A 15,734-nucleotide genomic window follows, 5' to 3' on the forward strand; every position below is an offset into this window, starting at 1 on the left:
GGGCATGACATGAAGTCTCTGTTGGCAAATGCTTTGGAAAATAATGGAGTGCTTGACAAATAATACACATTAACTTATTATCAACCTAAGTAGTGGCTGGGACTGAAGCCTAATGGGTCCAGAAAGATTCAAGCTCAGCCCTGGCTTGGATCTGTGGGTGTTCTAAGTGAATCCTGGGCAGAAAGAAGACAGGAGGGCTAATTGAACCCTCCAACCTGAAACCTGAGCTTCTCTTCCCCGCCCCACCCCTGACCTCCCCTATCTCTCCTGCACCCAAAGAGGAAACATTCCTCTGAATGTACATCCTGTTTTTTGAAAGACATTTCACTGGTTCACACAGGCCATCCGCCAGGCTGGGTGAAGCTGAGGGATGGTGGCTGGCGTCGTCCTCCTTGGGCATCAAGCCGTCTTCCGCCCCCTCCCCGCCCAAGGCATCTTCTCAGAAGGATAAATGCCATGACCTCAGAGGGTACAGTACCACATCGAACTCTCAAGTCTTGGTGGCTCCTGATTTAGTGCTGAGTGAACGCTCAGGATGATGAAGGCTGTGCTTCTGGGTGGCCTACTAGGGCTGCTTTGGGGCTCTCCAGTCCAAGCTGATGATGTGCCTCTTCAAGACAATTTTGACAACAGCAAGGTAACCAACCCCTCAGAAGAGGTGTGAGTATGGGGCGGGGCTCTGATGGGGTGCTTGGGTGGTTGTACTGGGACCCCAATTCCACGACCATGTTTCTCCCTAGCCTCAGAAACACTATCCCTGGCAGTTTCTCCCCAGCCCAAGGACACTGTGCCTAGCAATTACTTATGAGTGGGCCCCAGCAAAACCCTTATCTCTCTCCCTGGTGCAGTTACAAACAGCACCAGAAGGAATTATTAGCTTGAACTGGCTTTGCACTGGGTCATAAAGATATTCTTAGCCACTGGACTATTTATACTACTGCCCTATCTCATTATCTGCATCCTGGACTTCTCATTATCTGTATTCCAGACCTAAGACATTTGTATGCTCCCTACATCTATCTTGTCAAACAAGACATTGACTGGTGGCAGACTGGACAACTCTCAGTTATCCCTGACCTCTAGTTAACTTAGTGACGTAGCAGGCCTAAAATCACACCTCCATGTGGTCCCCGTTGTGGGCTTTTCCTAGTGAACTTTGAGTAAGACGCCTATGCAGTAGTTAGAAAAAGTGCATGTTCCTTTAAGAACTGGCCACTCCTTAACCACTCCCTAATCCCACCCTGAATCGCATATTTAGCATATTTGACTTTAACTGTACCCCTCTAAGATCGCAGATTCCTTAAGAATACTTGCCCGGTATTTAGTGTAACAATAAACTTTTTGCCAACTTGACTTAAAAAGTGGTTGAGTCTGTGAATTCATTCCAAATGACCCTGTCCTGTACTCCAGTCTCTGAGGGGTCTCAACCTCTCAGACCGCAACAGCTGCAGAGGTTGGGAATGAATTTAGGGAGCAGTAAAAGGACATGCAGGTTTCCAAGTACCTTGTACTAATACCCATTTGGATGTGGAGTAGGGAAATTTGGAGTACTAGGATGATAATAGTAAAGGAAAAAAACCACAAAACTCCTCTTTCTCTGCTTATGAGACATGCCTTTCCTTTGTACTTCCTGCCAGTGACCTCACTTTATCCTTACCATATCCTCACCATTACCTAGGGAAGAAGGTGCAGGTAAGAAAACTCTTACTCTTTCATTTCGTACAGGAGGAAACAGAGCTTAAGTGACTTGCCTGGTGTCACAATACTAGTCAGTAGCAGAAATAAGACTCAAACTTGGATTTCATAGATCCATTTCCTAGACCCTTTCCAACCTCCATCTACCACAACCCCCAAACTTAAGCCAGAACACTTAGCCTGTTACAAGGCCTACCTCATAGCAAAACCATCAGGTAATAGCCCCAGATCTAGAAGAAACCTCAGAGCCCAACTAATTCAACCCCTTCATTTTACAAATAAGGAAACTAAGGCTCAAGAAGCCTAAATGTCTAACCCATGCTGACTTAGATAATAAGCATTAGAGGCAGGATTTGAATCTAGGCCCTCAGTAAGTGCTCTTTCTACTACATTATAGCTGCCTCCCAAATCCATCACGAATGCTGGTATTCTCAGCTCACTTAGCCCAGCTTTGGGGTGGGAGGGTGGGAAGAGGGGAATCATTGAAGGCTCTGACCCCTCCCCCAATTCAGCCGGACTCACTAATGTAATTGATTGTTGTTTGGCTCCTGAATCCCTGAGTCCTAGACTTATCCTTAAGGCAGAGCCTACTTTGGTAGTCTAGGGTAAGGGCAGTCAGAAGGGCTGGGTTCTGGAAGGACCATGTGACTAGAAGCTAAGAGCATTGCCCTGATCCTTATGTGGTTTCCATTGCCATCGCCTGTCCCTTTCTTCTACAGCAGGGGTGGGGAACCTTAGGCCTCAAGGCCATATGTGGCCTTCTAGGTCCTCAAGTGTGGCCCTTTGATTGTACCAAAGTTCACAGAACAAACCCCCTTAATAAAAGGATTTGTTCTGCAAAACTTGGACTCAGTCAAAAGGCCACTCCCGAGGTCCTAGAAGACCACACATGTCCTTGAGGCCTAAGGTTCCCCAAACCTGCATAACTAAGGCAGGGCAATCAAGATTTTGTACTAAGGGTGATGATTGTTAGAGGAGGATAATAACACCTGTAGTCCTTCAACAAAAAAAAGAAAGCAAGAATAGTTAGTTAAAATAGGAAGCTATTAAAAAATACACTTCCTTCCAAGGCTGTACCTTCGATAAGCTACTCCTCAAATCAGCACCCTCCTGCTGTCTCCTTCCTAGGGCAGCAGGTCATGGACACCAGAAACTTTGTCCAAGAGTCCCTCTCTATGCCTCTGTCTCTCTCCCACTCACCTGAATTTGTCAAAAATTTTATTTGAAGGTATTTTTCCAGCTGCTTGCCCCCAGGCTACAATTTGTTGAGTTTGCTGGAATGGTTAGCTACAGCTTTACTCACATAACTAAGTCCTACATTTCAGCCTTTTCCTAGTCTTAGATAGAGAGTGACCTCCCCACTCTGGGACAATTTGGCGTTTTCCAGGCTGGATTCAGACAGTCTGGTGAAATAAGTCACTATTGTAACCTTCTACATAAAGTTTTTTTTGGTTGTTTTTTTGCCACTCTCAGCCCTAGCCCTTAGTGACTCTCCCAAATTATCTTGTATTAGTATACTTATCTTCTATAAATTTCACATATACTTATATATGTGCATGATGTCTCTTCCAATAGAATGAAAACTTCTAAAGAGCAGGGATTCCTTCATATTCCCACTACCCAGCGAAGTGCCTGGCACTTAATAAGTGCTTAATTAGTAAATACTTGTTCACTGATTAAGTCAGAAGAACTAGGTTTGAATCGCAGAGCTGCTAATTAATGCCAGCTTAGCCTTTGGCAAGTCACCTAACCCTGTTTGCCTTAGTTTCCTCATCTGCAAAATGAGCTGGAGAAGGAAATGCAAACCACTGCAGTATTAGCCAAGAAAATACCAAGTGGTGGGGCATGAAGAGTCTGACACCACTGGAAAAAAAAAACAAAAACGATTGAACAACAACAAGCTTTGTCAAGTTACTTCCTCTGTCTGGGACCCATTAGCCTCATCCATAGAATGAAGAGGTTCACTTTCAGATGTTCTTAACCTTTCTGGTACCTGGAGCCCCTTGGCAGCTTGGTGAAATCCATGAATTCCCTTCTCAGAAAAATGGTTTTTAATTCATAATATAAAACATGTAGGATTGCAAAGGAAACCAACTTATTGAAATAGGTTTATCAAAAAAGTTTTTAAGGATTGTACTTAACCTGGACTCCAGGTTAAGAACCTCTGCAAATGACTTCTTAAGTTCCTCTGAGCTTTAATGCCTTTTTGGCCATGGAACCCAGATGCTTGTCTTTACCCATAAAATCTTTGATAATGGAGTTTGACAGCTAGGATAGGTTGAGTGACTGCATCCTGGTGTAGATCCGGCTTCCTGTCTTAGAGATTATACTCTTCCCCCTTCTAGCTGCTGGCACACGCATGCACACACACACACACACACACACAGATTGGATTTGTATACAGCTTAGGGTGTGGAGAGGTTGGAAAATAGCAATCATGACATCTAACTCTGGTTTGGAGCACTCTGGTTTGTAAAGTGTCTTCTGGGCTTTGTTTTATTTGAAATACCAAAAGACTCTGAGTCTGACTCTCATGGGGTATGGTTTCTCTCTTCAGTTTCAGGGTATGTGGTACATCACAGCAGCAGCATCCGATGACGAAGACTTTTTGGCCATGAAGGACATGATGAAGATGCCAGTCACTTTTGTGACTCCTCTGGCCAATGGTGACTTGTCTGTCAAGATAGTTTTCCCAGGGTGAGTAGGAATGAGACAAAGGGAGCCTTAGAGGTATCTAGGCAGTTACCGAGGCAGATTCCCCTAAGTACCCCACCAACTCCCCAGCTGAGAGTTCTCTACCTACCAGCTGCCCCAGCTTGGTTCATGCCACTTGTCTCAGGCACAAAAATTCATAATTACAGATCTCTGCCTACCACAATGTAAGCTCCTTAAGGGCAGGGACTATTTGTTTTTTGTTTTTGCATTCCCAACATCTAGTTGTCTGGCTCCTGTTGTTTTGTTAAGTCATTTCAGTCCTGTCTGACTTTTTGCAACCCCATTTGGGGTTTTGACAGAGATACTGGAGTGGTTTGCCATTTCCTTCTCCAGCTCATTTTACACATGAAGAAACTGAGACAAACAGTGTGAAGTGACTTGCCCAGGGACACACAGCTAGTAAGTGCCTGAGGCCAGATTTGAACTGAGGGAGATGTCTTCCTGACTCCAGGCCTGGCACTCTCACTGTGACACCTAGCTGCTCGGTCTGGCTCATAGAAAGTGCTTAATACATATTTGTTAAATTAAATGGTCAAAAAAAAAAGACAAGAGTTCCTGCCTTTAAGGAACTGGCAAATCCAACTATGGAGGTGAACATAGGCAAAGGGCAAGTGAAGAACCCTAGCAAGCAACATTTCCATTAATTTATTCAGCACTGAAAGGCAGCTAGGTGGTACAGTGCCAGGCCTGGAGTCAGGAAGATTATCTTCATGAGTTCAAATCCAGCCTCAGACACTTAGCTGCGTGACCCTGGGCAAGTCACTTAACCCTGTCTGCCTCAGTTTCCTCATCTGTAAAATGAGATGGAGAAGGAAATGGCAAACCACTCCAGTATCTTTGTCAAGAAAAACCCAAATGGCATCACAAAAAGTCAGACAGGACTGAAAGTACTGAGTAGCAGCATTCAACACTGAGGCAGCGAGGTGGTGAGAGATAGAAAGAGAGAGATCGTGCTGGGCCTGGAGTCAGGAAGACCTGAGTTTAAAGCAACCTTCAGATACTTACCAGCTGTGTGACCCTGAGCAAGTCACTTAATTTCTATCTGCCTCAGTTTACTCAATTATAAAATGGGGATAATAATGGCACCTACCCCCCACAGTTGTTGTGAGGATCAAATGAGATAATATTTGTAAAGTGCTTAGCAAGATGCCTGGCACATAGTAGGTACCATATAAATGTTTATTCCTTCCCCTCCCTCCCACTGAAGAAGTTCTGTGCTCTCAATTTATTTTGAGACCCAAAACACACACACACACACACACATACACACTAATTAACAATGCCTAAATAAAGATATGATTAAAGGTCAAAATATGCGACACTGACACACTATCGTCAGAAATTTAGATGGCTCCATCAAGAATATGCTTGATGAAAATGTAAAAAAGGAAGTTTTATAAGGAATTCTCTATGGCAGCCCACATCTTCACAGGCATACAGCTGATCTCCAGGTAGAAAACACATGAGATTCCACTGTGTCTATTGTTTGTTGACTTCAAGAAAGTTTTGGAATAAATAGAACAAAAATTCTCTCAAGCAAGGTGCCACATACATGTGTGGAAATAATACAAGACTCCATTGCAGATATTAATAACTGTGAAGATAATAACTAACATTTATATTGCATTTTAAGGTTTGCAATGTACTTACGTATGTGATTTCATTTGATCCTCATAATCACCCTGTGAGGTATATGTTATTATCTCCATTTTACAGATGAGGAAACTGAGGCTGAGAGATGTTAAGTGAATTATCCAGAGTCACACAGATAAGTTTGTTGAATATTGACATCATATGAGCTGTAAGAGAGACCTGTGCTCATTTAAGGAGCAGTTGAGAATGATATGATATATGATGATATGATATGATATATTATATATGATGGGATATGATATGATATGATATGATATATGATACTTATATATATACATGCACACTATATATATGTTATGATATTACAACAGACTGGATACATGGGTGCTAAAGGAATGATTGACAAAGTTGTAATTAATCAGAGACAAGCTATGCAAAGCATGAATTGTCAGAAAGTATGGAGTTGGGCACTTGGGGTGCATGCCTTATGGGCATATACCTGGACATGTCCCTCCAATACTTCTTTCTAAGCCTTCCATCTCTGCCATTATCAAATGGCAGTTTTGATGAGGTTGGGAAGGTCTTGGCCAAGGGACTGACTGGACTGGTGGGTAATTTTGCAGGCCTGATGGTGGGTGCCAGAAAGTGGATGCCATCTTCACCAAGGGTGCAATGCCAGGACAATTCAGCAATCCAGGTAAGGTTAGAGGCTGTGATCCTATTTAGTGAGGACTTGTAGTAGGGGTCTGAGAGAGGGGGGTGCCAAAGTACCTGCTCTGGGACAAGACCATTTTTACTTTGGGAAGTTTACACTGAAGCAAGAAGAATGGAGATTAGATACCAGGAAGAATTTCCTGTCAGTGATGCACATCAGGCATTGTATTAGGGAATGAAGAGAGTTGTAGATTCATTTTCTCTGGTTGGATGGGTATGGTTGAAGGGAGGAATCTCCTCTAATAGGCCTTTCTAATGGTTTGGTTGGTTCTCTGCCCCCTTTTGGGCTGAGCATAGGAAGTGAAATCAGACCATGTAGAAGATCTCTGGGATTGGGAGTCCACTTTATGGGAGTAGCTAGGATCTTCCCTTTTTCCCCAGCCATGGGCCAGGAGGACATCAGTGTGCTGAGCTCTGACTACAAACATTATGCCATTCTTCGCATTAAGATGAACAAGGGACCTGTACAAAGAGTAATGATGCAGCTGTACTGTATGTATAATCTTACTACTGGTCCCCTCCTTTTCAGTCCCCTTCCCTTCCCCATTCCCTATTTCCATCCCCATTCCTGTTCTTATCCCCATTCTCATCTCCATTTAAGTCTTCTTCCTCACTATAGCTAAGGGATGGTTGATACAGCTGATTTTCTCCACTAGCTTCTTCTTACTCATCTGCCTGCAGCTCCCTAGCTACCTGCCTGTTTTCCCCCCAGAAGCCCATCTGCTCCCTATCTGAGTCCTATCTCATTTATCTACCTATGAACTCCTACTCACCCAGCTGTGTTCTCCCACTTACCTACCTGAGCCCTTCCACTGAACCCTGTGTGTCCCACACTAATCCACCTGTATCCTTCCATTTAACTAATGAATCCCATTAACCTGCCTGTTTTCCCCCACCTGTGTCCCCCCACCATTCACCTATACACCTCATTCACCTACTGTGTCTAATTCTCAACAATCTCAACAATATTCTCTCTATTTACCCACCTATATACTCCCAGTCCCCTACCTATTCCATTTACCTAGCTACATATCCCTTTAGTCACTCACCTGTGTCCTTCTACTCACTTATTTTTACTTCTCCATTCACTCCTTTTTTCTACAGGCCGTTCTCCAGAGCTCTTTGCTGAAGGTGCACAAAAGATGCAAATGTTGGCACCCAAATTAAACCTGAACCCCAGCCAGGGCGCCATCTTCCCTCAGTCAGGTAGGATCCTCACAACCACACCATCACCCTCACTAGTCCTACTTTCAATCCTGGGGATCACATGGAGAGAAGGAAACAGATACAAGTTTGATCCTCTAGTCCTATACATTCCATCACCCACCATTGATAGGGGTCCTCAGACAGTGAAATAAAATTAAATGACAGTTAAAACTTGGTGGTGTGGAGCCTTGACCTGGGAGTCAGGTGATGGGGGGTTCTAGTTTCTCCTTTGCCACTTACTAGCTATGTGAGTGTAGGCAAGCTCCTTCCACTCTCTGGGCCAGTCAGTCTTCCCATTGGATTTGGGTACCAACTGTCATGACCAAGGCAGCTCTTAGCCTACCATTCTCTTTTTTCCTACAGATGAGTGTAACTCGGCTCTCACCGAGGTAAGCATGGCTGCTGTGTAAGCTTCCATCTATTTCACCGGGGCCACTGCCAGCTCTAGAGCAAGGATATGAGGTGGTCCTTGTTGGGGTGCCAGGGCAGAGAAATAACAGTAAAGCAGTATGGCATAGTGGAGACCAGAAAACCCTGGTTCAAATCCTGCCTCTGATGTGACATTTTGTGACACTTACCCTCACTGGACCTCATTTTGTTCACTTGAGATATGAGGGAGTCAGCCTAGATGGCCTCTGAAATCTCTTCCAGTTCCAGAGTAATGATCACAATGTAGCTAGGGAAAATTAGAGTCAGAAATTATGGGACTCTACTGTCACCTGGGTGATTTTAGGCAAGTCTTAGGTCTTTCTCTGAGTCTCAGTTTCCTCATTTGCAAAATTAGAGAATTAGACAAAAGAATCCGTCTATGGCTCCCTTCTAGCTCTCTACCATTTTGTGTCCTTTGAGACGTAGTCTTCAGTATATCTAAGATGACTGCTAGTTGATCAGATTGCTTCTTGGTTGTCTTAGAAGGCAGAGAGTTATCCTTGGAAGGGATAAGACAACTGAGGTCCAGTTTGAAAGAGTAGGGGAGCAGAACCGGGGTAGTGGAGCACCATGGGAAAGGGGAGCTACCCAAATGGGTGGAGTTCAGAAGGAAAATTCAACAATACAATTGCTCTCCTTTTTCCAGTGACCACTGACATGACCCCTGCTGGAGTTCAGGCTGAAGCCTCATCAGTCACCCACCTGCCTGTCCCCCTTCTCCCCACCCCTGCATTGCCCAAGGCTGAGACTTTCTCTTCTTTTCCTCCCAGAATCTTCCTCACCACTCAAATACTAAATAAACAAATGCTGTGAAAGTTCTAGAGTACTTGAATTTATTGAGGGGTAGGGATGGAGGGGAGATATGTGAATAGAATTGGAAAAAAGGAGAGAGGATGAGTCTAAGAAATGAATGACTCTGTGGAATCACCTTACCCCCTTACCCCCACATCCATGAACATACTTTTCAAATTCTCTGGCCCAGGTGGGGCAGAACAGAAGGGAAACCCACCCTGAACCCATATTCTGATGCTCTGTCTTCATCTGACAAAAGGGGACAAGCCTTTTGCTTGGGAGACAACTGTGTCTCCGTGGGCACAGGGCAAAGAGATGGAGTTCTGCTATATGACTGGGGTAATGTCCCCCATCTTGCAGATCCTTCCTCTGTCTCTCCCCCTCCCCCGCCCCCACTGCAAGCAGTTCTTCCTCCCAGTCCTAGCCTCTCTTAATTCTGGTGACTTCCCAGAACCATGAGAACATTCTACACAGTAACAGCAACATTGTGAGATGATCAACTGTGATAGACTTAGCTCTTCTCAGCAATACAATGATCTAAGACAATTCCAAAAGACTCGTGTTGGAAAATGCTATCCACATCCACAGAAAGAGCTATGGAGTCTGAATGCAGACAGAAGCATGCTATTTTCTCTCTCTTTTTTTCTTTCTTGTAGTTTTCCTCTTTTGTTCTGAGTCTTCTTTCACAACATGACCAATGTGGAAATATGATTGGATATGTATAACCTATATCCAATTGCTTGCCATCTTGAAGAGGGGAGAGGGGAGGGAAAGAGGGAGAAAAAAATTTGAAACTCAAAATCTTATAAAAGTGAATGTTGAAAACTCATCTTTACATGTAATTGGAAAAAACAAAATGCTATTAAGTGGAAATAAAATAAAATTCTTTAAAAAAAATTCTAGTGACTTCCTTTTCATAATTACTTCCTGTTTACCCTGTATATAACTTGTTTATACATATTCATTCACTTACTGTCTTCCCCATTATCATTCTGAGCTCCTTGAAGTCAGGGACTGTCTTTTGCCTCTTTTCATAGCCCTAGTGCTTAGCTTGGCACATTGTAGACACTTAATAAACGCTTATTGACTGAATGACTGCTCTAACAACCACCATAGGCCATTAGGTGACATAACAGACCACTGGACTTAAAATCAGTATGATTCCAATTCAAATTCTGCTGAAGACTCTGGGCAAGACATTTAAGCTTTCTCAGCCTCAGCTTCCTCATCTATAAAATGGAGATAATAATAGCACCTATCTTACATGGTTGTTGAAATCAAATGAGATGATATGTGTAAACTACTTTGCAAATCTGAAATCATATTAAATTCTTGCCAGCTTTTGTGATTATTTATTAATAATGTGTGCAATGTACTATGTTAGGTATTGGGGAAAATCAAAAGTTTAGATTCAACTCAATTGAATCCAACAAATTTTTTTTAGCACCTGCTGTATACCAAGGTCTATGCTGAGTGATAAAAATAAAAACCAAAACATAAAGCAGTCCTTACCTTTGGAGAGTTCCCATGGGGAAACAGGGGGAGACAGTATAGACATAGATAAGTAAAAAGATACTATCTTCAAAGTACTTTAGCCGGGCTGAGCACTATTTGCTAGGTGAGGTGATCAGAAAACTTCTTGGTGGAATTTGAGCTAGGGTCTCAAAGGAGTTAGGGATATCAACAGGCAGAGGTGAGGAGGAAAAGCATTGCAGATGTGGGAAATAGCCAATTTAATGACAGGCAAGAGACAGAATGTTATGTATAGGGGAATAATTTGGCTGCAATGCAGAGTGAATGGAGGCGGGGGGATAGTGTGACAGTCTAAAAGGTAGGCTAGAGCCATATTGTGAAGGACTTTAAAAGCCAAACAGAAGAGTTTTTATTCTATCCTAACAGGGGTGGGGAACCTGTGGTCTTGAGGTCACATGTAGCCCTCTAGGTTCTCAAGGGCAGCCAAAGTTTAGATTCAGTCAAAGGGCTGCCCTTGAGGACCTAGAGAGCCACACGTGACCCACCCCTGCTAGGCAATAGGGAATCACTGAGGTTTCTTGAGCAGGGAGTGACTCAGGGTTGTGGTGGGTCCAGCTCTTAACTGGCTAGGGAGAGCTCATTATTAAATTTTCAGTGTGAGCATTTATACCTCAGAAATCGGCAAATGCTACAAATCAGAGTTTGATTTATCTTCGTTGTCGTTGTTGTTTTCTAGGCCTAAGAAAGTGAGGGAGGAATGTTAAATGTAAAAATGTTTCTTGTGTCCAAATCTCCCCCCACCCCACAACCAAGTTGGTTCTTGAACATTCACCAGCATATCACTGTCACATTTCCATATCTGTTCTTTAGGAATATCAACTCGGCAACTTTGTGGAAGATAGACTGGAGAGGTGTGAGATTGGATGGATGCAAGGAGATCAGCTAGCAGGCTTTTGAAATAGCCCAGGTGATGAAGGCATGTGATATAGCAGTAATGAAGGCCAGAAGCAAGAGAGGAAGCCATCTGAGTGAAGAGAGGGGGAATGGATGTGAAAGTTGTAGAGGTAGAATGAAAAACACTTGGCCGTGGGTTGGATAGAAGGGCTGAGGGAGAATCTAATGATTTGAATGACTTTGATGGCATGGTCACTGCATGGAGCTTCCAGTCTAGTAGCAGGCTATGACCAATCCCTGAAACACAATATTGTATTAGTGCATCAGAGCTGCAGAATAAAATACTTTGTGAGGTGTGAGGGGAGAGGTCATTATTCACAGAGGGTTCAAAGAAGCCTTTGTGGAACATATGGGTACATTTGAGTTGGACTTCACTGAAGGTAGAGTGGAAGGGTGATCCTCAGGGCACAGACTCTGAAAAGACAGGAACTAAAATGGACAGTTGATGATGGAGTATTCCTGGGCTGAAAGAAATGACAAATATGATCAATACAGAGAGACAGAAAAAGACTTATGTGAGCAAAATAAGGTAAGCAGAACCTGGAAAACAACGTGCACATCATATAAACAGAATGAACAACTACTGTAAAATAATCAAAAGTGAGTGTTAAAAACTTCCAAAGAACAAGCTTGGCCCCAAAGAAGAAATGAGGAAGACATTCTTTTTCTGAGAATGGGTATCCGCAGGTATGGAATATCGCATACAATGTCAAGGGGGTTTTTTATGTATAGATCTGCTTTGATGATTTTTTAAAATTCTTCCCTTTTTTTAAATAAAATTCTTGGTTATAAAGGATGGCTCGAGTGAGAAGAAGAGGAGAGATTAAAGGGAAAATCTGGATTATGCAAAGACAAAAAATATCAATAACACTTTAAAAATAAAAATGGTTGAGTGAGGCTAGACTTGGCCCAGGAAGTTGGAAATAGCTGCTTGGGAGCTCAGAAAATCTAAGTGACTAGCCAGGATACATTAGGAACCTAAGGTCTGGCAGGGCCTAATAATGGGAATTGGCTGAGATCATCCAATATTGAGGGAATATTTGCTAAGCCTTGAGCTGCCCCACCTCCCTAACGTCCACATCCCCATTTCCAGGTCCAACTCAGGCAAAGTCAGGAAAGGAGGCCAGATTGATTATAAAGACAAATTGGTCAGCCCTTCAGATGGTCAGTAGGAGATCAAAAGGGAGAAGACCAAGCCCTGATCATGTGAATGGACTGTAGATTTGGGGGTGAGGTGGACTGGGGAATCAGGCCACAGTAGGCAGGTGAGAAATTCTTCCTTTCAGAAAACCTCTTTGAAAGACTTTATAATTCCCATCAGTTGTGACTTCAGGGGACCAGCGGTAAAACATGCTTCCTTCTCCTCTGAGAGAGGTGCTAGACTATAAATGTGGAATCAGACATTATCAGAAAAGGCCAATGCGTTCATTTGTTTTAACTGTATTTCTTGGTTACGAGAGAGGCCGGGGGAGGAAGGGGAAGGAGGAAAAGAGTCACTGGGAAAGGACAACGATGTAACTTTTTAAAGAAATCATCACTGAATTTTTTTTTAAACTAATTCTTTTCTTCAGTGGGCGCAGGAACCCAGACCCACACATGCACACAGATGCAATCCCAGCTATGACTGTAAGGCAGCAATAGCAGGTTCCTTGGGCTGTGCTGAAAGTATTTGGAGTTTATCAGATCCTCTGTCTGCTTCACTGACAGAACCTCCAGGGCACAGGTGTTGCCAGGGCTCTTGAACTTGGAACAAGCCCCAGCCCTTCCCTCTAGGCCCCTGATGGTCTGCAACTGGTGATAGGACAGGTGTAGTTCCATCTGTGTCCACAAGATGACAGCACTAGCTCAGAACATCATACAATCACGGACCATTGAGCATATAGGGAAATGAAAGCTGGAGGGAGGCTAGGCAACCAGACTTGTAGGGGTAACTTTCCAGCGGGAACTATGAGCAGATGCCAGCATCTTTAACCTAGGACTGTTCCCTGCCAGGTCCCACTGAGCTGTGGGGAGGGCACTCTGGAGGAAGTCATGGAACTGGGGTCAGCTACCAACACAGCTCTGGCCTGGCCTGGCTCACCCTCATCTAGGAAGGCTCTGCAGGGCTCCTGGAACTCCCTGTTGTCGACCAGGCCCTGGGCAGACTGTTGAATGCCCCACATCAAGCGAAGCTGTTGAATAGGGTTCAGTAGGTAGCCAAGAATCCTTCTCAATAAATACCACCTCCCATTGAGGTTTCGGAGCAATATTGACTACCAGCTGTGACCCTCCTGGGAGGGGAGTGTTCAGTCCCTCCAGAGAAAAGCCATCCTTGTTAACAAATGAATGTATGAATGAATGAATAAATGAACATTTATTAAGCGCTTAATATTTTCAAAGCACTGTGTCAAGTTGGAGATATAAATCGAAAATCAAGACAGTTCTTGTACTCAGGGTGCCCAAATCTAATCACATACACAGAGGAAGCTTCAGCTACAGGTCAGGTGGAAAGGCCCCGTGGTCCTTGGGGTACAGCAACAAAGCAAATGGAGGCAAGAGCTTTCTTTTCTGGGTCTTCAGTAGCTTCAGCTGCTGAGGCGGGCAGTTGTCAGGTCACACGTCCACAAGGGCTGGAATGGTGGGGCACAGGGTGGTGGAGGTGGTTTGACCCAACTAGCATGTGCCACCTCCAGTCTTATTCTCAGGACACCACTAGACTGGCTTATCTCCCCCCAAAGTGCTGTTTTCCCTGCTAGACAGAGGAGATAGAGGCCCAGAGGAGGCAGGGCCAGCCAGCCAGGTGGTTGGTTGGAACTATGAGGGACCATTTGCCCCCTCACCTATGCAGAGGCTGCCCCCTAGATCAGGCTTGGCTACCTGCCCTCCTACACCCCAAGAACCAGGCACGGAAACATTAGAGGGGGTTCAGCTCTGGCTTCTACCAACCATGGTTGATGCCTCTAGGCTGTGAGCTGGATGAAGTCTTTCCTGCGAAACAACTCTTATCCCCTGACTCCATATAAGGGGGGCTGCATATATTTTGGCCAACACTTTCCCAGTTTCAGCACTGACTTCCTTCGGGCTTTCAGTTAGATGCCATCTAATCCAAGTGATGAAATCTACCCCTCTCTTGTAGAGTTTTCTAGAATATTCCGAGCAATGAGCATAGTTTGATCCGGAATCACTTCACTATCCATAGAAAAGACAGGAAATAAATTAGTTCATCATTCTGTATGTCTCCTCATTAATAATAACAATAACATTTATATAGTGCTTTAAGATTTACAAAGTTCTTTACAAATATTATTTCATTTGATCCTTACAACTCTGGAGGGGTAAGGTACTATGATCATCCCCATTTTACAGATGAGGAAACTCAGGGGGAGGTTAAGTAACTTGCCCAGGGTCACACAGCTAGTGAATGTCTGAGGCAAGAATTGAGCTCAGGTCTTCCTCACTCCATAACCATTGCTCTATCAACTGAACTACCTAGTCATCTCTGGCTGAATTCTCTCACTGGCTTCTTGCCTTCACATTTTAAAATTTCTTCTTAGTGGCCTTTCAAATAGTTCCTCATATTTTATTTGGCCTGAGTGTCTACATGACTTTGCAGCTGATCTGCCAACACCTGTTGGTCTGGCTTGGGCCTGTTTCCACTTTGGGAAGGATGTTCCTTCCAGGCAGCAGCTTCTGGGTCATTGCTAGTCAGCCAGGCTGGGTTTTTTCCACACACCTGGTATTTTTGCTCCTGGGCACACATTTACACATTTAGCCTAGGCTTTCAGCTAGAGCGGTTTAAATAGATTCCAGGCTTCCCGTGGGTCATTGTCTTTTAAAGTCTGCCTTTCAATGTTTCCCTAACTCATACCCCCAGCTCCCTTTTGTAAGGCTGAACCGTCTGGAGATAAGTTTCTTTGCTTGTCTCTCTCCCAGCGGGGGATGAAGGGAGCCGGTGGAGCTCCCTTTTGCAAGGTGGTCACGTCTGGTGCCAGGATCTGGTCTTTGGAGATCTTGGAGAGAATTGGGTCAGAAGGGTAATGAGGAAATAACTGTATTGTCAGGAGTTAGGAGGAAAAGGGTGAGAAAACAGGCAATGTAGGATTTAGACCTAGAAGTGACCCTAGAGATGATCATTATTCTAGTAGCTAAGGCAGAATTTGAACCCAGGTTTTCCTGATTCCAAG

At 44.0% G+C, this 15,734-nt stretch overlaps 1 protein-coding gene across 1 annotated transcript; it reads left to right on the forward strand.

The window, feature by feature from the left end:
* The first annotated feature begins 351 nt into the window (after positions 1–351).
* On the forward strand, positions 352–9,170 carry LCNL1 (lipocalin like 1). The gene is made up of 7 exons (XM_027852900.1): positions 352–637; positions 4,253–4,392; positions 6,627–6,700; positions 7,099–7,209; positions 7,822–7,923; positions 8,287–8,312; positions 8,999–9,170. Exons 1-7 carry the CDS (start codon positions 536–538, stop codon positions 8,999–9,001), a joined length of 558 nt encoding a protein of 185 aa, XP_027708701.1. The 5' UTR covers positions 352–535; the 3' UTR covers positions 9,002–9,170.
* Positions 9,171–15,734: the final 6,564 nt, after the last annotated feature.

The sequence above is a fragment of the Vombatus ursinus genome, unplaced genomic scaffold (assembly GCF_900497805.2).
Source record: "Vombatus ursinus unplaced genomic scaffold, bare-nosed wombat genome assembly UNPS02000580.1, whole genome shotgun sequence".
Classification (NCBI taxonomy): Eukaryota; Metazoa; Chordata; class Mammalia; order Diprotodontia; family Vombatidae; genus Vombatus; species Vombatus ursinus.

What these genes read in the sequence shown, in the direction of transcription:
- LCNL1 (XM_027852900.1), top strand. Translation starts at nt 536, where the DNA reads ATGATGAAGGCTGTGCTTCTGGGTGGCCTACTAGGGCTGCTTTGGGGC. An exon ending in GTCAAGATAGTTTTCCCAGG is followed by an intron (nt 4,393 to 6,626) that starts GTGAGTAGGAAT and finishes GTAATTTTGCAG; the next exon opens with GCCTGATGGTGGGTGCCAGA. An exon ending in AGTAATGATGCAGCTGTACT is followed by an intron (nt 7,210 to 7,821) that starts GTATGTATAATC and finishes TTTTTTCTACAG; the next exon opens with GCCGTTCTCCAGAGCTCTTT.